Genomic DNA, 19,937 nt, shown 5'->3' with positions numbered 1-19,937 from the left:
GATGTATTTAGTCACTTAGAAAATGTCTATTTAAGCAAATATTATGTGCCCAGAGAATATTGTGAATGTGTGAGCAGGAGACTTCATATTACTTACATTAACTGACATAAGACCTAGAAGCTGGGAACTGTTTCATCACGTAGATGAACACACAGATCTCAGAACCAGCTCTATTTCTTTTGTTTCTGTACCATTCATTTATTTTTAATGCAGAGAATTAAGAACTAAACACCATAACTGGGTGGGGGAGGGGAGAATAAAGGAAAATCCCCAAAGTGGTTCAGAGGAAATCTTACTGAGTTTGTACTTGTTATTTTGTACGGGGAGCAGCTACTAGACCTGCAGAAATCAAAAGGCAGAGGGTCTGAGAAAATACTGCTGGACACACAGCTTTAATGAGAAATCAAGGAGACATCCTGTCAAACAAACTTACCTTCTTTCGGGCCTGAGCAAAATTTAAGGCCGAAGTATCCACCAATGCTGAAGTATTATTTCTTCTCTTGAGGGGAGAGTGATGGTTGGTCTCAACTTGGACACAGCCTCAGAATATTCTCTGCACATCTGTGCAGAACCCAAAATTGGACGTAGGCTTCTGACTGCTGTGTTGCTATAGTGTCACTCTTTTGTCCCCCCTAACACTACCTTACACATTACTACTCTGGTTTGTTTTCATTGTCAGTTTCACACAACCAAGTGTCATGTGAAACGTGAGTCTCAATTACAGGACTGAGGAACTGCCCAGATCAGCATGGCCTGCGGCCGTGTCTGTAATGGTTCTCGCTCCAGATTACTGTGGACAGTGCCCCCCATGGCCAGGCAGTCCTGGGATGTTTAGGGAGGCTGGTTGAGCGTGAGCCAGAGGGCGCAAGCCAGTAAGCATCTGTCTTACATGGTACCATTCCCTGTTCCTGCTTTAGCTCCTATCCTGAACAAACCTTTTCCTCCAAGTTGCTTTTGATTACCGTATTTATCACAGGAAGAGAAAGCAAACTACAGTTATTTTCCAACTTAATAACACAAAAGAACAACCAAGTTAACAGAACTCTAACTAAGGTAATAAAAGTCCATATTTTTCAACAAGGTGGAAACAACAAATAGAAACAACTCTTCCCGAGTAGGCCCTGTGGAAGTGCATCAGAACGTATGATACAGCAATTAAAGAAAACCTTCCCGCGCGAACTGCAACTTGTCAATCACTCCTTCCCTTCTCCATACTGATACTATCATACAAAGTTCAACCATTGCTCCACTTGTTTTACACTGAGAAGTTTCCAGCTTTGTGTTTGTTTTTTTTCTTGTTGTCTTGGACAGAGAGACCACATGAAGAAATTATGTATGGAGTATATTTTGCCTTGAGATGTCCACAGGTTTCCTCCCTTGAGTCCCAGGAACCTGGAATAATTCCTCTAGAGAACCAAAAGTGCTTCTGTGAAGGAGTTCTGAGTCATTCATTGCTTTTCCCACGAAATGGAGTAAGGTGGGGACACTGTTAGTCTGACCCAAATGTGCAAATGAGCACCTAAATGTTTGGCAGGTCCCAGGTGCAGTGAGAATAATGATCCAGGCAGGCGAGGCCCAGGCTGACTGCAGGCAAACATAAGAGAATGAAACAGCCCCGGTACAAACCCTAGACAGTGTGATGAACTGGTTCTCCATCAGCTAAGGGAAACAACACTCTGGTATATAGTTTACAAACAGTTGTTTTACAGCTTTGGATTAGGAGCTTAATTATCTTTCATTATTATCAGCTCTTCTCCTTTCTGACACTGCATCAAATCCAAGTACAATGTCAATGTTTCTGTGCCCTTACAGACTCTATGCTCACCACAGAAGACTAACATACAGCCTTCTATCAGTGGCAACACATCCCCGAAGGTCACTGGAGAACTTACCCAGAAAGGCCTTTAGCTTTAAGGAGTCCATTTTGAACTCTCAATATAAAAATGTCATCCTACATTTTCTTAACAGTCTCATTTTTAAATATGGTCATGTCCTCAAATCACAGGGAGATTATATGCATTGCAATGAAACTGTAGGTGGTCTGCCTAACTTTCTAATTATAAAAGGGTAGAAAACAGCAGGGTTCTGTGCCACAGAGGCTGTTCTGGTCAAGCCAGAAACGTCTTAGACCCTGCATGCAGTACAATCACCTAAGAGAGGCCTCAGCAGGGAAAGGCGCTCACAGCTAAGCCTGAAGAGCCGAGTTTAATTTCTAACAACGAAATGAAAGAAAGGAATGTAAGTTATCCTCTGACTCTTACATGATTGCTGTGGCACACAACAGCCCCTTCCGTATAAAAGTGTGGACTCAGCATGCATCAGCTTTATATTTGCAGTCTTTTAATCAGTAAACTCAGAAGTCAAGATTCTCAGACCAATTCAACATACACTTGAAGGCTTTCTTTCTTCCTTCCTTTCTTTCTTTCTTTCTTCCTTCCTTCCTTCCTTCCTTCCTTCCTTCCTTCCTTCCTTCCTTCCTTTTTGCTATCTGGGCTCTACAGTTTCTCAGTTTCATAACTGAAGAAAAAATATACATGCAGGGTTAAAGCTGCTTATTGAAGTTATCCTTATAAAAAAATCTCATCTTATCTGTGCTGTAGAAGAGACATAAACACAGTTTACATGTTTTTGGAAAGCTCTATGCTACATAATTTAGAGGTGGGACAGTAAAGGACTTTGAATGATACCTGCCAAAGACTACACTACTGTGAAACCCTGGTGTGCACTTTTATGTACACACTGGACAATGTGTAAGTTTTATGTATACATTCTGGACAGTGTTTGAAACATACATTTGAGATTGCAACTATTAACACAGAACCAGTTGACAAGACGACAAAAAAAGAAAAACATTATTATTCAACTAAACCAGAATGTGATTCTGAAAATCCAGTAAGGTATTGCAACAGAAAGAATTATCTTTTACATAATCAAGCAAATTACACGTTTTAAAATTAAATCCATCTCGTGGAGCCGGGCACGGTGGCACAAGCCTTTAAAATAAATCCATCTGTGTATGTTAACTGGTTTTAACTGAATAAACTCACATATATTGGAGAAACTTTGTGTCTTGGAAGCAGCTGCCTAGCGGAGTGCACTGGTGCTCAGCAAGGTGGGAACTGCACTTAAAGGTGCTATCACATTCTTTACACTTGTAGGGCTTCTCTCCTGTATGAATCCTCTGGTGTCGGTTAAAGCTTGATCTCTGAGTAAAAGCCTTGCCGCAATCTTTACAACAAAAGGGCTTGTCCCCGGTGTGAACTCTCTGATGCTGAGTAAGGCTTGATCTTTGATTAAATGCCCTACCACAATCTTGACAGTGGTAAGGCTTCTCTCCTGTATGAATTCTCTGGTGTTGAATCAGAAGTAAATTACGGCTGAAAGCTTTGTCACAGTCTTGACACTTGTAGGGCTTCTCTCCAGTATGAATTCTCTGGTGCCGAGTGAAGCTTGATCTCTGAGTAAAAGCCTTGCCGCAGTGCTTGCAATGATAGGGCTTATCTCCAGTGTGAACTCTCTGGTGTTGCGTAAGGCTTGACCTCTGCTTAAAAGCTTTGCCACAGTCTTTACAGTGGTAAGCCTTCTCTCCAGTGTGAATTTTCTGGTGTTGAGTAAGGAAGAAAACACGGTTAAAGGCTTTGCCACACTCATTACATTTATTGGGTTTCTCCCCAGTATGACCTCTCTGGTGTAAGCTGAGGCTTGATCTTTGATTAAAAGCTTTGCCACAATCTTTGCAAGAATAGGGCTTTTCTCCGGTATGAATTCTCTGGTGTTGAGTAAGGCTTGACTTTTTATTAAAAGATTTGCCACAGTCTTTACAATGGTAGGGCCTCTCTCCAGTGTGGATTCTCTGGTGCTGAGTAAGGAGTGAATTACGGTTGAAAGCTTTGCCACAGTCTTTGCATTTGTACGGCTTTTCTCCAGTATGAACTCTCTGGTGCAAGCTAAGGCTTGATCTTTGATGAAAAGATTTGCCACAGTCTTTACAATGGTAGGGCCTCTCTCCAGTATGGATTCTCTGGTGCTGGGTCACAGTGGATCTTTGATTAAAGGCTTTGCCACAAAATTTACAGCAGTAGGGCTTCTTTCCAGCATGAATGCTCTGGTGCTGTGTAAGGAGTGACTTATGGTAGAAGGCTTTGCCGCATTCTTTGCATTTGTGGTGTTTGACTCCAGAGTGAATCCTGTGATGTTGCCTAAGGCTTGAACAATAGGTAAAGGCTTTGCCACATTCCTTACATTTGTAGGGCTTCTCTCCAGCATGGCTTCTAGTAAGGCTTGAGCTTTGATTGAAAGCTGGGTTGCAATCCATATCCTTGGAAATTTGATCTTGAATATGGATATACTGGTGGATAATGAGTTCTGAGTATTGATGAAAGGCTGTGTCACATTTGTAACATTTGTACAGGTTCTTTGGAAAATGAGCAGACTGATGACTGGCAGGGCCTGACTCGTGGGTTAAGTCACTGTTCTCTTCATTGCACTGATAGACTGTCTCTCCAATATACGTGCCCTGGTTATTACTTAAGGTAGGTTCCTCAGGAAAGGCCTTCTTATTTTCTTTACATATATACTGAATTTCCAAAATATCTGTATTTGAATTTTGGTTAGGTGACACTGGATGTGTGAAGAACCTACCATATTTATGAAAACTCTGCGTTTTGGCACATGAAAGACCTATTTGTTGATTATATTCTAATGAATTTTTCATGATGGCTTTTTCAAATTGATTACATTTCAAAATTTTTTCTTCATTTTTAAGTTCCTCGCCTACAAAAATGTTTGAGTGAAAGCTTAACCCGAAGCTACATTTAAAATTGTTGAAGTCATTAACTGAAGAAAGGACTAAACCCCTTTGTGTATTTCCCAAATTATCTTTAAAAGAAGAGGCATGTTTCAAAAACGGACTCTGTTGTTTACTGAAAGAAGCACAAGGCTCTTCATAAGTGACTGACACAAACTGAGGGTTTTTTTGATCTCTCCTGGGAGTAGAGCTATGAGCAGTTGTCACAAAGTGGTCACGCCCACTGTAACAGCTTTTCTGAACGTCACTCTTCTCTACCGTTTCCCTTTCTTCTCTGAAGTACAAACTGGCAAAACCACAATTCCCACAACTTCCATTCATGAGTTCCTGGAAGGAATATTTCATGTTCTGCTCTGGCGAAAAGTCATCTTGGCTATGATGAGGAAACATAGCTGAAAGAAGGCAAGACAAGAAATCATTTCTCTCGCCAGACTCTGGTGAATGTAACTTATAAAACTAGCATGTAAAATTATATGGAGCCTAGCACATCAGCAAACAGCAGAAAGGGGAATCTCTGGCCTTCAGTGCTCCAGTAACACTGACCACAGTGACTCTGGAAGAGGTGAAGTACTCCTTTTTGTTTATAAATACTGGTCTCTCGTCGGTGTGCTCTGCTTCATTCCCTCCTACTTACCTGGGAACAAGATCACTGTCTTTTGCCTGCTTATATTCCAGGGCTCTTTCCTTTGCTCCAGACAGGTAACCAGGTATGGCTTAGACACAGCAAGCCCTGGTTATTGGAAGACAGAACATGACACTTATTTGGTTTTCCTCATAACTACTAAGATGTCTGACCTAGACTATTGTTCAGTAGGAAAGAAGATACATAAGAGATATATAACAATATTCTAGAACATTGTTTCCATATATATATATATCCATCCCTATAGTAATACACATTCAATTCATAGATTCTGAGCTTCACTTTTGTGTACTACCAAATCACAGCTAAAGGAGGAATAATTGAACTTTAAAATGTAAATTATAATATTTTATGCCTCTTGGCTGCTATAATTACCACTAATTTTAATTTGAGGTCAAGGATAAAGATTTAAAAATAGTAATATTTATTATCTATTCAAATTCAATGCCCCCATCTCTCCCCTGAAAACAGAGGCTTCTAAGATATATTCAGCAATGCAAAAAAAAAAAAAAGTGAATTTTAATACAAATTAGGAATTCTGTAGAGGGTTATTCTTACCCAAGAAGACCAGGTTCTTATAGTTTTCCAGCATCACGTCTTTATACAGACTCTGCTGCTCAGCGTTCAGGCATTCCCATTCCTCTCCAGAGAAGTCAATGGCCACATCCTTGAAGGTCAGCGGTTCCTGGAATGAAAGTACGCAGCACAATGGTCATGTGGCCATTGGTTTGGTTCTTATCTAACCCCGGATGAAATGAGTTAGGAGGACTATTTTCATACAGTAAGTGGTCTTGACTATTCACTGACATGCTTTAACATAGTGATATTAGCTAATGTATTACCTAACCTTGAGCAAAGATGACACGAAATACACAGAAGTGGGACAAATAATATAATTTTATGGAAAACTAAATGTAAAGGCATAAACATAAGTACTTATATTTTCAGCTCTATATTAATGTAAGATAATGTATATCTATTTTTCAGGTGAAAAGGACATACTGAGAAAGGTACTTTTCAAACCATGTATAACCATAAATGGGAAGTATTAAAATATAATTTCCTATTAGAATTATGTTTTCCAGAGTCAAAAAGTCAAAAAGAATGACTTTTTGAAACATTGCTACCTGATTTGGGGGTGGGGTGGGGTTCAGACCTGGGGCTTTATATGAGCTGGGAAAGTGATCTATTACTAAACTACATGCCAGCTCTAAAATCAGATATTCTAATTTAGTAGGTCAGCTGGGAGCAGATTTCTCACAATGCAGCAAGCTCACTAGTAACACCAGTGTCAGTGGGCCAAAAAAGAAAATACTGAACAGCAATCACGCAGATACTAAGGGAATCTTAGTGGAGGTAGATTTGAAAGCAGCTTATGGAATTTGCATTTTTATTGTAAAGCAGTACAGAAACTATCCTTTCTGAACATTTAAAGTATACTGTCACTGAGTTTTTGATACACTGATGCATAAAACCCCCAAATAATCCATGACACCAGGAATGGTTTTTCCTCTTCTATGACATTTTGTCAAACATCTATAAATGTTAACGCCAGGGTTTGAATAAAATTCTAGCTGATCTAGAATTCATACGATAGGAACACAAAAACCAAAATAAAGTACATCCAGAGCAGTTGAAAAGAGTAATGGACATCTAAACAGGAAAGCAGAAAAAAAAATAACATTTCTATTTTATGTGCCAGGCTATGTTAGTTATTGTAGCTGTGTTATGACAAAATACCCCACAGAAGCAAATTAAGAGAAAGACATTTTAATATATATTAAGTGCACATGATGATTTCATTTCCATACATGTATATATGTATTTAGATTATATTCGCCCTCCCACACCTGCCCATCTTCTTCCTACCTAGTCGCCTTCTACCTCCTCCTCCTCCTCCTTCTTTTTTATGACCTAGTAAGTGTCTTCAGTTGCCCAAAAACTATGCTTATACTACAGGTTAGTGCTGCTGTCTGCTTCCAGTTTGCTCTGATGGGCATCCTAATGGGTGCTAGGACCATCCCAGAAAATACATCCTAGACCCTCAAGACAGTTGAGGTTGCTTTAAGTCTTCACAGAGGAAGCTAAGCCTAGTCCAGAAGAGGGCTCAGAGAAACCAGGCTGGCCTGGTGATAAAATCTCACTCACAGGATATATAAGTTCTTTTAATGTGTATCTATTTATTTATTTTGTGTGTGTGTGTGTGTGTGTGTGCACGTGCTCTGTATTCACACATACCAGAAGAGAGAATCATATTGCATTACAGATAGTTGCGAGCCACCACGTGGTTGCTGGAAATTGAACTCAGGACCTCTCCAAGAGCAGCCAGTGCTCTTAACTGCTGAGCCATCTCTCTAGCCCAAGATATATAAGTTATGTATATTAAAAACATCCAAGTTCCTTAGTTGGGTGGTGGTGACACACACCTTTCATCCCAGCACGTGGGAGGCAGAGGCAGGTGGATCACTGTGAGTTTGAGGCCAGCCTAGTCTACAAAGCAAGTCCAAGACAGTCAAAGCTACACAGAGAAACCCTGTCCTGAAAAATAAAATTTTTTTAAAACTGCATCCAAGTTCCTTCCAGAGAAGTTCCACCTCCAAAACTGTAGAAGTGCAGAGGGCAGTCCTGTGCTGACCATGTGTCACCATGTCCTTTACTCTGTTGGTTACCCTCCATCTCTCGCTGTTGTCAGGTGGCCACCAGCTCTTCCTCTAACCATCAGCCCAAGGGTCACAAAATGAAGGGGGAAGGGGAAAACGGAGTGTTAGGATAAAGCAGATGCAGAGTCCAAAGCTCTACAAGCTAGAAAAGAGTGCCAATGAGCTAGCTCTGAGTGATACTTAGACTTGCTAATTCTAGCTTGCATTTCCCAGAGCCCCAGTGCACTAAGAGCTTTGTTGTGAAAGGGAGGGGAGAAAGCGCTCTTCTGTGAAGAGAACAGGAAACTCCAGCTAAGGATGGGGCCAGCATTTTCCGTGGGACACAGAAGTGACCCTAGTTTGCCCTATACTGTCAGCCACCCAAGTCTCCTGCACCATGTACCTCATGACCAACTTCTCCTCATGGTAATCCCACCCCCAGCAATTTGAGTTCAGTAATATACACAGGTGATTTTGTCTAAGGTCTTCATTCCAGGCCTGGGGTCATGAAGCACTAAGCAACTGCAGCAAAGGCCACATGAGAAGATATCAAAGCACAGAAAGCAATACGGGTCACAAGACCAGCTGTTGCCTTGTAACAGGCAGGTGCGTGTTATAATTACAGTGTAAACAAGAAGTTCCTTAAAGACATTTCAAAGGGAAGCTGAGTAACAATAATGTGTGGTTTTTGCTTTTTATAAATTTAGCCCATTATAAGAAATGTATTTTAATACAGCATGCCAGTATATGTCTATATACCCTTGAAAAAGGGAAATAAAAATTAAACAAAACAAAATTATATTTGCAAAGTGATACTACGCTATATATTTACATATATAATATGTAATTAATTTAGTTATAATTAGAATTGATTCTGTCTACAATTAAAGGAATATTAATAACCAGCAGGTAAAGGCGCTTGCTACCAAGCCTACCAGCTTGAGTTCAACACTCAAGGACACACATGATAGAAAAAGAGGACTGACTCCCACAAGATGTTCTCTGACCGTCATATATGTATTGTGGCACATGCATGTTCCATATATACACAAAAATACATACATGTAATAGAAAGGTTTAATTAAAAAGTACTGAGTTAGAAAAACAATGCAACGGTTAGGCGCTGCCTCTTCTTCCTCTACTTGCTACAGTACTTAAGAACAAATTCACTAGACCAGTCTATCTTTTCTCACGTAATTTGAAATAGGCAATGTGACCATTTCCTGAGACACTTTCCCATTTGAAGAGCTCACTCTTGAATTTCTAGGTCCCGGGAGCCTCAAGGCGGATTTGATCCTATTGGCCTAGGAATGCTGTGTACTTTTTAACCCATGCCTCTCTTTAATCTGTTTAATCTGTCTTTAATCTGCATTCTGAAGCCAATAGTCCTGTAAAATATGTTCGTATGCTTCAATTTTTTTTCTAATAGATATTAGTATGTTTTTCGAGGACATCTCTTCTCAGCATTTATTTAGTGTTTCTACTCTACTTTTTGTGCAATATCTATTCACGAAAAGGTGACCATTACAATTGAGGCAAGATTCCCAATGGTGCAAGTTTAACTCAATATCTGGGATGAAGCCTATAGCCTTTTTTAAACTTAGTAATTATTATGTTATGAGGCAAGCTGAGGTATTGGAATATCCTTATTTCTAACCTTAAAATAAATGCACACACTTTACACAGTTGTAAAGACAGAGTAAAATATGTACATACTGTTAGGTGCAAAGCTTCCCTTCCCCCCCCCCCCATGGCAGTGATGGTGACAATGTCCTAAATAGGACTTTAGCCAGGTAAAAAGAAGGGTTGTCGTTGGTTCTGTCCATCAGAAAGGTGGATCTCTTAAGGCAGCTTTTGTTCACCAGGAGCTTACCACAGAACCGCAGGTTTGTCAAGAAGACTCCCACACCCCATAAGGTGCCCCATCGTGTGGAGGAAGGATGCCCCTGCACTGATCCTGGTCATCTCTCTGACAAGTCTCTTGGTCTGCATGGGGACAGCCCAAACTGAGATTCCTGTCACCACAGCACTTACTAAGTCTCTCCTACACCCTGCTTGCGGTTGGTCTCTCAGCTCCCTCCAGGAGCCTGCTCGCTAACCGAAGCTAACCATTTGCCTCTCCTCCCTTCCCCTCCCCCAGCGCTGCCTGCTCTGTCTCTGTCCCACTCTTTGGCTGGCTAGTCCTGCTGTTTCTGTTTCTCTTAGCTCCTGGAGTCTACTCGACAGCCTCCTGGGCCTCTAACATTGGAACCCTCCTCCCTCTGGCAAAGTTCTATTTGGTACCCATTTCCCTAAGCCTCTCCCCACCTCCTCTTCACCCTGCTTGCTTCTGAAAGAGGTCTTCGTTGCTACCTGCTCCATCTCTCTTCTCCTGACTCTACCAATGCACTCTTCCTATCCAGAATTAGACGCGCTGACTTCTCACCTGCCTCCTCTGTTTTCTCCGCAGACTCAGAGATTCTATTAAAGCTTCACCATCCAGCCTAGCAGGCTTGTCCTCTGAGAGACTCTACCCAGTGCCAGAACAAAACAGAAGCTCAGACTCACAGCCAAACATTGGGCAGAGCATAGGGAGCCTTGTGGAACAGTGGGGGGAAGGCTAGAGAGACCTGGAGGGCACAGGAACTCCACAAGGAGAGCAACAGTGCCAACTAACCCGGGCCGGGGATGGGGTGGGGGATTTACAGAGACTGAGGCACCAAGCAAGGATCATGCATGGACTAGACCTGGGCCCGCTACACACACATATAACCAATGGGCAGCTTGGTCTTCATGTGGGTCCCTAGAAAAGGGAGTGAGGGCTGTCTCTGACAAGGTCTCAGTTACACACTTTTCAATCACTTCCCCCAGTTCCAGGCTACTGTGTAAGAGGATGTGCTCAGTCCTAATGAGACTGGATGTGCTGGGGTAGGTTAGTGGGGGTTTTCTCCTTTTCTGAGGGGTAGGGGTATGAGGATGGGGGAAGGGGGAGGGGAGGGGGACCAGGAGGAGAAGAGGGAGGGGCTATAGTTGGGATGTAAAGTGAAGAAAGAAAGAAAGAAAGAAAGGAAGGAAGAAAGAAAGGAAGGAAGGAAGGAAAGAAAAGAAAGCCATACCAGCTTACTAGAAACAGCGTAGCCCCAGTTCAGTCTAGATAATCCATCTCGGTGGTCAGAAAATGGCCAAATTCTCACAGACTGTGACAACATTTGCCACCACACAAGCAAAAGACCTGAAAATCCCCTTTTCTCTAAGCTCTCTCCACTCTCAAAAATCTCACACTCAAGACTTTCTTTGCTCTATTCTTGCTCTGGTCCCTCCGGCTGATCACTGGATTCGGTCTAACAAAGATTCCAATGTCACTGAGGTATGGAAAACATTAAAAATTCTGAAGCTATTCTCCTAAAAAGCCGGCTCTGGAGTTACAGCCTGCTCTCTGCAGACCCAAGCACGATTGCTTAAATGTTTCTCCCAAAGTCTCCGTGTCCTGGGTCAGGCTGGCCACCTGTGACAGGGAGAGGGAAAGTAAACACAACTGCCCAGGAAACCATGCTTTCAAACAGCTAAGAAGTAAATGATCCCCAATAGGACTGCTGCTACTTAGCTCAGGCTCCTTTTCCTGGTTTTATTTAATTCTCTAAATATTTCCCTCTCTTATATCTCAAAAACTTTTGCAGAAGTACAAACTTTATCTCAAGATTTATAAGTTCATTTGGTGTAGTTTTAAAAAAATCTGTAAAACCTGTAATAAAAAGTTAGCTAAAACCTGTAACAGAAAAGGTTGAGCCAGGCATGGCGGTGTGTCCTTTTAATCTCAGCACTCGGAGGTAGATCAGGTGGTCCTGGGTGCTGTAAGCAACAGGGCTGAGCAAGTCATGGGGAGCAAGACAGTAAGCAACACTCCTCCATGGCCTCTGCATCAGCTCCTGCCTCCAGGTTCCTGCCCTTTTGAATTCCTGCCCTGACTTCCTCCAATGATGGACTAGGAGCTGGAAGTGTAAGCCAAAAAAAAACCTCTTTCCTCCCCAACTTGCATTTTTGGCCATGGTGTTTTGTCACAGCAACAGAAACTCTGACTAAGACAGGAGGCAACACCAGGCCTCCAAAATATGTTGGATTAAGATGGATTTTTGTATAATGATTTTTGTCCTGAGAGTAAAACAGTAACAGAAGAGAACAAAACCATAATGAAGGTTTCTGGAAAGTAAGATTTTAAAACATGTTTGATTAAGGTTTTATAAGGTTGATTAAGGTTTATAAATTCCTAAGGTTACAAGGTCTGTTCAGTTTAACAGAACTGGCTTAGACATGTGTGTCTAACCATGTGTGTCTAACCATGTGTGTCTTTGCTAAGTGTGGTTCAACATCAGCCTCCTAAAATCTTTTTTAGATAAGGAACACATTTGATGAATAAGGCTTACAAATTCCTAAGTTCATTCAGGCTAGCAAAAAACTAACTTGAAGATGTCTAGCTAACTCCGTTAAGCTTTAGCTAGGGATAAACTGAGTCATACAAGAAAGTGATATTCTATAAAAGTACAGTGTGCAAGGATCAGGAAAGCAAGGTCCTTAGAATCTCTGAACTGGACTTGTGGTTTAAAGTTTTATTTTGATGCTAAAGGATCCTCAATTAAAATCTCCAATTCCAATTTTCAAGGCTTGAATTTAAGAGGGATAAAACCGTAAAGTCCAACTTGTAAACTGCTAAAGATAATTAAGACATGTAAGTTAACATGTTACCTTATAAGTGATCAGTTTTTCAATATGCTCTGAACTACGCTCATAGCCATGCCAAGGATAAATGTAACTCATGTACAGGCACAGCCTTTAGCCTTCTGAACATGTTGTCATGGTTAAGCCTGTTTCAAGTAAAGTTTGTTGAAAATTGAGTATAGTTAATACATTCAATGACAGCCCACAACCAACCCCCGACCCCCACCCCTGACCCCAAGATCTGTTGAACTCTGGCATTTAGGGTGTTTAATGAAAAAGGCAGGAATGCCAGCTCCTGGCCACAGCCCTAAGGTCTCCACCAAAGAAAATGGGCCAGTGGAGTTCAGCTGGACACTGGGCGAAGAACTGCCCTTCGCCTCACCAATCATTTGGACCCTGCCCAAACTGTGGACAATCTGAGACTGGAAAATCTACTGCCTTTCCTGCCCTGTCAAGGTAGGTCAGTCCCGAGGTCCCGCCTCTTCAGCAAAGTTACTTGGCTCTTCTGGGCCTGGAGGCCAAAGACTGACTGACGCTGCCCTGGGACCTATGGCCACAACACAGCCATCAAGATCACCATGGAGGAGCCGGGGCTGCCTTTATCATTCTTAATTGATACAGAGACCTTGTGGTCTATATTTTCTATTCACATTTATCCGTTTCAGCTCTGTGATGGTGGCGGTGGCGGTGGTGAGCCCTGGCTTTATCAGACAATTCAGCTGAACTCAGCCAGCCACTCTCCCTAGGCTATCACTGCCAGATGAGTCCACTCAAACCTGGAAAGTCTGTTTCACCTCACAAACATTTTGGCTTTACAATAGCTCTGGGTACAAAAGTTGTACTTGTTGTTGATTATACAAGTTTTTTGTTTGGTTGGTTCTGATTTTTCAAGACGGGGGTTTTTCTCTGTGTAGCCTTAACTGTCCTAGACTTACTTTGTAGACCAGTCTGGCCTTGAACCGACAGTGATCAGCTTATCTCTGCCTCCCTGACTGCTGGGGTTAAAGGCAGATTATACAAGTTTTAAAAACTTTCCGCTTGGTCTACAAAGCGAGTCCAGGACAGTCAAGGCTCCACAGAGAGACCCTGTCTCAAAAAAACAAAACAAAACAAAATACTTTAAAAGGTTTAAATTAGCTGAGTTGCTTTAAAAAAAAAAAAAAAAAGGTTCTGAGGCCTAATTACCTGCCGGCTTGAATTGGTTTCATATGTAAAAAGCAGGCCTTGCTTCTTTGGGGTTACCAGGTCTCCTGCTGAGAAAGGCAGGCTCACAAGACAGGTTTACCCTGCTGACAGGCTTCACACTGAGAAAGGTAAACTCACAAAACAGATTTCCATGTTAAAGAGGGGGGAAAATGCCTTTTACTATTCCTTTATTTAAAGAACTTGCTTTTCGATGGCTGCTCTCCCTTAATCAACTACCTCAGTGGGCTGAGGCACTTGCAGCCACAGGTGACAAGCTAAGTTCAGTGCCTTGGATTCACGTGACGGAAGAAAAGAAAGAACCTCTGCAAGTTGTCCCCTGACCTCATGGGACTGCCACTCGGAAGATAAACAAATGAAAAGGACGTAACAATAAAAAAAAAAAAAAAAAAAAAGAACAACGACACAAGAGAAGCTAGTGATTTTCAACAAGACAGGACACATGCCCAAGAACCTGTTACCTTCCACCCCAAGAAGGAAGCTGAGGCCCTTTTATTCCCAGAACCGGTTTACTGCACACTCTCCCCACGATTACTTGGCGGCCTAGATTCATTCTTACAAACGTGCACCAAGGATCCAATTAAGCAATCAGAAGACACAACCCCCCCACCCCACCCCCGCTGCATGCGAGCGCCGCTGACAGAATATTTATCAAAAAGCTAAAGCGCCTTTCACGTAAGGGTACACCAAGAGGTTCCTCCTAGGCCCAAGACATCCAGTGGACACCCCACTATCCTCACACCTCACTCGGCTAGAATGGTTGAGCCCAGACACTGACAGAATTGGACGCTCCTAGACACCTGAGACATGGCAGGTAGTGTTGGCATCTCTGACACCCAGACCAAAAAAAAAAGGGAGGGTGGGAAAGTGAGATGAGGATAGACCCATCAATACGTGGGAAATGGGTATTAATACTATTTTTTTATGAAGGATGTTTGGGAATGTAATCATGAGATGCAAATTTAGGAATCTTCCGCCACCCATCGGAGAAGCGAGGTTAGAGGAAGGGCGGGCAGGCATCTGGATAAGAGATCCTGCCTCTGTATATTCGGACGGCTTGGGAGGAGGGGCCTGGCACCTCATCGAACACTTTGACTGCTCCTTTCAAATCCACGCAAGAGCTGGGATATGCCAGGCGGTCCTGCTCGTCCATCGCCGCACAATCCAGTCTGCTGGGCGAGCAACCAGACAGGGCAGCAGGTCTGACCCTGGGCCTTCGCCCACCAGCCCGGCTCCCCCGGGGGCGTGGAAACGGCCCGGGGATCTGCGGCACAGGCTGCGTGGGGATACACGGCGGCCCACCAACCGGGGACTCAATCTGGCCGAGCCCAGAGCCGGCTGCAGGAAGGCGGGGCCGCCATTAGCCCCCCCTCCCCGCTGGCTCCCCTCAGCTCCACACAGCCTCCCTCCAGCCTCGCCCGCCGAGCCACGCACACAGTCACCAGCCGACTAGTGCGCTGCCCTCCGCCCTCCCTTAGCGATCGCCGGCCGCAGCCGGTTCCCACCGGCTCCACACAGCTCCCCTCCAGTTTCATGGCGCCACGCACACTCACCATTGTGCCCTGACTTCCGCGGCGTCCGTGTCCTCCCGGTGGACGGTCCCACACCGGCCAGATGCAGAGCAGACGGATGCAGCACAGCCAAGGGAAGCGTCCACACCGGAAGAGACCCAGCCAGAGGATTCCAAGATCCTGGACTTCAGAAACAAAACGTGAAAGCCCGCCCCTTCCACCGTTTCTAAACGTCTGATTGGAAGCTCTCACCATCGGGCTGCTGATTGGATGACTTTCAGGTCCCGCCCCATCAGGCCCCAGCTCTACCCTCTGAAGCTGGAATGACAAGTTCTTGGTACAGTTGTAGTAAAGCCGGCCCTAATGGGGACGTTAGCATTTACTATTGTACATGAGACCAACTTATGAATCATGTGTATGCATATTACTCTCAACGGAGAAGAATTTCGTACAGAGCTCTGTTCTTGAATTCTAAATTTTAAAATGGGAAGCAATCCTCTGAATCAGCAATATTCAGTATACAAAGGGGGAGTAGGAAACACACAAGTGTAATTTTTAAATTTTTCTAGTGTTGATACTAAAATTAAAACAGGAGGTATTGATCATAATAAAACCCAGAATATCCAAACTATTATCATTATGTGTAAATGTTACACACACACACACACACACAATCGGCCATTATACTAAATTGTCAAAATTCATCGAGTCTTCAGCAGATTTCAGTTCAGGTCAAACTCCTCTGAGAGCTATGACTTTCCTGGCCACAAGAAGGTGAGGGGCCTGAGAACCTCTCCCATTTATGTCAGAAGTGAAGAAATACAATTCCCTGCAAATATTTCTCTTAGGTCCTATTGAATCGGAGCAACAGTGTCCTAAAAGAGAGCAAGGGTCCACCCTGGAGATGTTCAAAGGTAGGCTCCTGAGGAGGGGAGCCTGCTTCCTGATCCCTCCACAGCCTTGCCCTCTGTGGTTTAGATTATAAGTAAAGCCCCACGTCACTTCCCTTTTTTTTTTTTTTTTTTTTTAGTTTGACCTTGGACCGAATTGTCAGACTATGGATGTGTGTTTTCTCCTGTGGCGTGAAGTACAATGTAACTTTAAGAATTCAACGATATGGGGCTGGAGAGATGGCTCAGTGGTTAAGAGTGCCACCTGCTCTTCCAAAGGTCCTGAGTTCGATTCCCAGAAACCACATGGTGGTACACAACCATCTGCTATGTGATCTGATGCCCTCTTCTGGCCTACAGTTGTACATGCAGGCAAAACATTGTATACATAAGAAAGAAAGAAAGAAAGAAAGAAAGAAAGAAAGAAAGAAAGAAAGAAAGAAAGAAAGAAAGAAAGAATTCAACGATGTGTACAATGTCTGCAAATTCTTTCTGTAAAGCTCAACACCATCTAGCAAGAGATCCAACTTTAATTAGTGGGGAAGGAAATTAATGCATACATAGCAGCTACCATATGCCAGGTAACTTACAATTAAGATAGCATGAAGTCATGGCATGATGCCTGTAAGGATGCATTACTTTTATTTTTTAATTTTTAATTTCATTATCTAAAATTCCCAAACCACCTCTGGTACTTGTTGTGAATTAGCTCAGGGTGTATACAGCTCTGAAGGAAAATAGAGAGTAGCTTCCAGAAAGGCCATGGCCACGGCTGGCAGTAAGGACTCGCGGATGTACCGCCCAGGACCTGGAAGCGTGTCACCCCACCGGATCCGTCGTTCCACCATCCCATACACAGGTTCACCGATTCTCAAGCCTCCAATTTGTTCTTACCGAGAAATACATTCCAAAAAGTGGGGGCAACTGATAGAAACTCTTCACAGAAGGGTCACCCAGGCGGTAGCTCGGCAGGGTTCCCAGAGGTCCCTTTCTGTCTGTGATTCCCAGTGTCTGGGTCCGGGTCTGGGGCAGCTCAATGCCTTTTCCATCTCTACATCACCAATTAGGAGTTCATCCCAAGTACCCTCCTCCAAAGCCTCGCAGCCTGGCACCACGATGTTTAGCCTGAAGTATTCTGTCTTCACTTTCTTCTTCAGCATGTTGTTAAGATTGAGTAAGGAGGCTTCAGAAATCATGTAGATAGGGCTGCTGTCTGGGCAGGCTGCCTCCTGATTCTGAACGTAATTTTCAGACAGGTAAAGTTTCTCTGTGGTGCTTCCTTTCAAGCTCGTACCAAAGCGAACCAACTGTAGGCTTGAGTCTTCAGGTAAGTGGTGAACCACTGGGCTACCCACCCCATCCCCACAATCTCTGCCTTTTATGTCGAGACCAAACAGCTTGCAGTCATGGATCGTATTTGAAGAAGGCAGCTTAATAAGCAAAACCATCAGGCCCATACCTGGAGCTTCGAGAGGGTCCGGTAATTGTTCTCCAAGGTGATGGAGACCAGCACGTGGTGAGTGAGGCTCCTGATGGTGGTGATCATGTTCCATCTTCCTTAACCACCACCCAAAACCTGTCGGGCACTTTACTGCAGTGCAGCCTCATGTTGGTGGACTCAGTCTCACCCCTTGTTGGACTTGATCAGGCAAATCCAAACCTTTGACACCATGCCTACCTGCTGTAGCCACCCACATCACTGAGAATACCAGGCCACAGTCTCCTGCATCACCATGGCCAGTCCTAGCTTGGCAACACCACGGTAGGTGGACCATGGCTGCCCCAGGAGCCTGAGGTGAGCCAGAGCCAAGGAGCTGGAGGCACCCATGTGCAGTCCTGGGCTCCCTGGTACATCACTTTTCTATGCCTGGGTAACAAACCACTCCGAAACTTAGTAGTTGGTGGGTGGGCTGCTCTTCAGATGAGGTTCAGGTAGACAGCCGACTACATGTGTTTGAGGTAGACAATGGTATCTTCTCAGTCTTTGAGAGGAGTCTTTGGGAGGAATCCTGCTAGAACCTAGTACAATGTGAAATACGTGAAATGTAGACCCAGATATCAAACCAGACTCACCCGAAGTAGAGGCGCCTTAGACAACTACAGAGAAGTCAGCATGCTGTGAGATAGTTGTTGTGGCAGTGTTTGTGAAAGCGTGAACACCATCTTTGCATAAACTCATCCTCATAGAGATGCAGAGGTCTTGAAAGAAAAATGGAAAGCATTCAAGACCTCAGCCTAAGTATCAGACTAATACAGTTTCATAGACACAACATTGTGTCATGTGGCACAAAGAGACCAACTCTGCTGCAAAGTACAGAAAGAGCTACATCCTTGGATGGGAGCTATAGAAAAATCATGTTGCCTAGGCCATGGATGCAGGAAGAGTACAGACATGCTGACAAGTCTGCATTCGGTGTCACTATGGCTCTTCTTATGACTAAGCCTCATTCATGCAACTGGAATTGTTCCAAGTCCAGGAATTTACTCAAACAAGGCTGAATTCCTTCCCCAAGTCCTCCTGACTTCCAAAGCCTCTAGGACATGTGGTCCGTCCAACCTCTATGGTCCCTTTAGGACCTGAATAACGAATGACACATAATTGAAAGGTCAGGATTTGCATCCATTGGCTAGCTATGTTTCATTGTTAGGAGGGATCTTAACAAAACACTTCTGCACCTTCTGCAGAGGACCTGGAATGATTTGGGGAAATGTTTCCTTCAAAAAAAATTAAGGAAAAGTTTGGGGTATCAAGAACCAACCATATACTTCCCACTTCTCATTACAAGAGAATTTGAAGACCTGTATAATGTGCCCCACAGGCATGTAAATTCTTCTCACTTTTTTGGTATTTGTAGTAGTTTTCTTTGTTGTTGTTGTTGTTGTTGTTGTTGTTTCTGATGCAGGCAGGATGAAATTACTATGGCTGCTGAAACAACATCCTACTATGTAAATAAGTGACTTAAGGACATACGTAGTGTCCACTGAAATAGATACGTTTAAATTACTTATCTCATCTTGGTTTAATTTTAGTCAGTCGTATGCATCTTAGATGTTTCTTTTTATCTTAAATTGTACAGTTTAGTGGAATTTATGATTTTAACATATTTTGTAAGGATTTCCTGGATTTCACTGGAGGTCAACTTAAATGCATAACCTTCTCACATCACATCTATCTCTGGAGATGGTGTCCATGCTTTCATGATAAACACCGCTGCCCCTGACATCTCACGGCACGCTGACGTCTCTGTAGGTGTCCAAGGCGCCTCCACTTCAAGTAGGTGGTGGTTTGATATCTGGATCTATGTTTCATGTATTTCACATTGTACCAGATTCTAGCAGGATTCCTCCCCAAGGCTGAGAAGATGTCTTTGTGTACCTCCAAAACACGTGGTCTTCTGTCTACCTTAACCAGGACTTGGTGACTTATGTGTACTTTTTAATTTGAATAACTACTATCAGGCCAAGTTCATATTATTATTTGGTATATATGTTAACTTTTCTGTCTTATTATATTTTACAAGCTTTAGGTATTTTTTTATATTCTGTGATTTA

The 19,937-nt window shown here is 43.2% G+C and overlaps 1 protein-coding gene and 1 pseudogene across 3 annotated transcripts; both read right to left on the bottom strand.

Annotated features, from left to right (window-relative positions):
- Positions 1-371: 371 nt before the first annotated feature.
- On the bottom strand, positions 372-15,717 carry LOC311589901 (uncharacterized protein). 2 transcript variants are annotated; one of them, XM_084768623.1, is made up of 4 exons: positions 15,538-15,717; positions 6,009-6,135; positions 5,442-5,537; positions 372-5,199 (listed from the first exon to the last, which is right to left on the bottom strand). In XM_084768623.1, the coding sequence occupies exons 1-4, from the start codon at positions 15,538-15,540 to the stop codon at positions 3,044-3,046; spliced, it is 2,382 nt and encodes a 793-aa protein (XP_084624749.1). In that variant the 5' UTR covers positions 15,541-15,717; the 3' UTR covers positions 372-3,043. The 2 variants fall into 2 exon arrangements, with proteins under 2 accessions (XP_084624749.1, XP_084624750.1); XM_084768624.1 differs by lacking the exon at positions 5,442-5,537.
- A 1,606-nt stretch (positions 15,718-17,323) lies between these two features.
- On the bottom strand, positions 17,324-17,931 carry LOC311590241 (mitochondrial amidoxime reducing component 2-like; annotated as a pseudogene). Its single transcript has one exon. The product of its transcript is annotated as a mitochondrial amidoxime reducing component 2-like (transcript).
- Between the last annotated feature and the right edge of the window lie 2,006 nt (positions 17,932-19,937).

Source organism: Acomys minous (genome assembly GCF_964271855.1).
Source record: "Acomys minous genome assembly, chromosome: 19".
Classification (NCBI taxonomy): domain Eukaryota; kingdom Metazoa; phylum Chordata; class Mammalia; order Rodentia; family Muridae; genus Acomys; species Acomys minous.
Note: the sequence above shows the minus strand (reverse complement) of the source record. Positions and strands in the feature narration are given on the sequence as shown.

What these genes read in the sequence shown, in the direction of transcription:
- LOC311589901 (XM_084768623.1), bottom strand. An exon ending in TAAGAACCTGGTCTTCTTGG is followed by an intron (nt 5,538 to 6,008) that starts GTAAGAATAACC and finishes TCCAATAACCAG; the next exon opens with GGCTTGCTGTGTCTAAGCCA. An exon ending in GACAGTGATCTTGTTCCCAG is followed by an intron (nt 5,200 to 5,441) that starts GTAAGTAGGAGG and finishes GCCTTCTTTCAG; the next exon opens with CTATGTTTCCTCATCATAGC.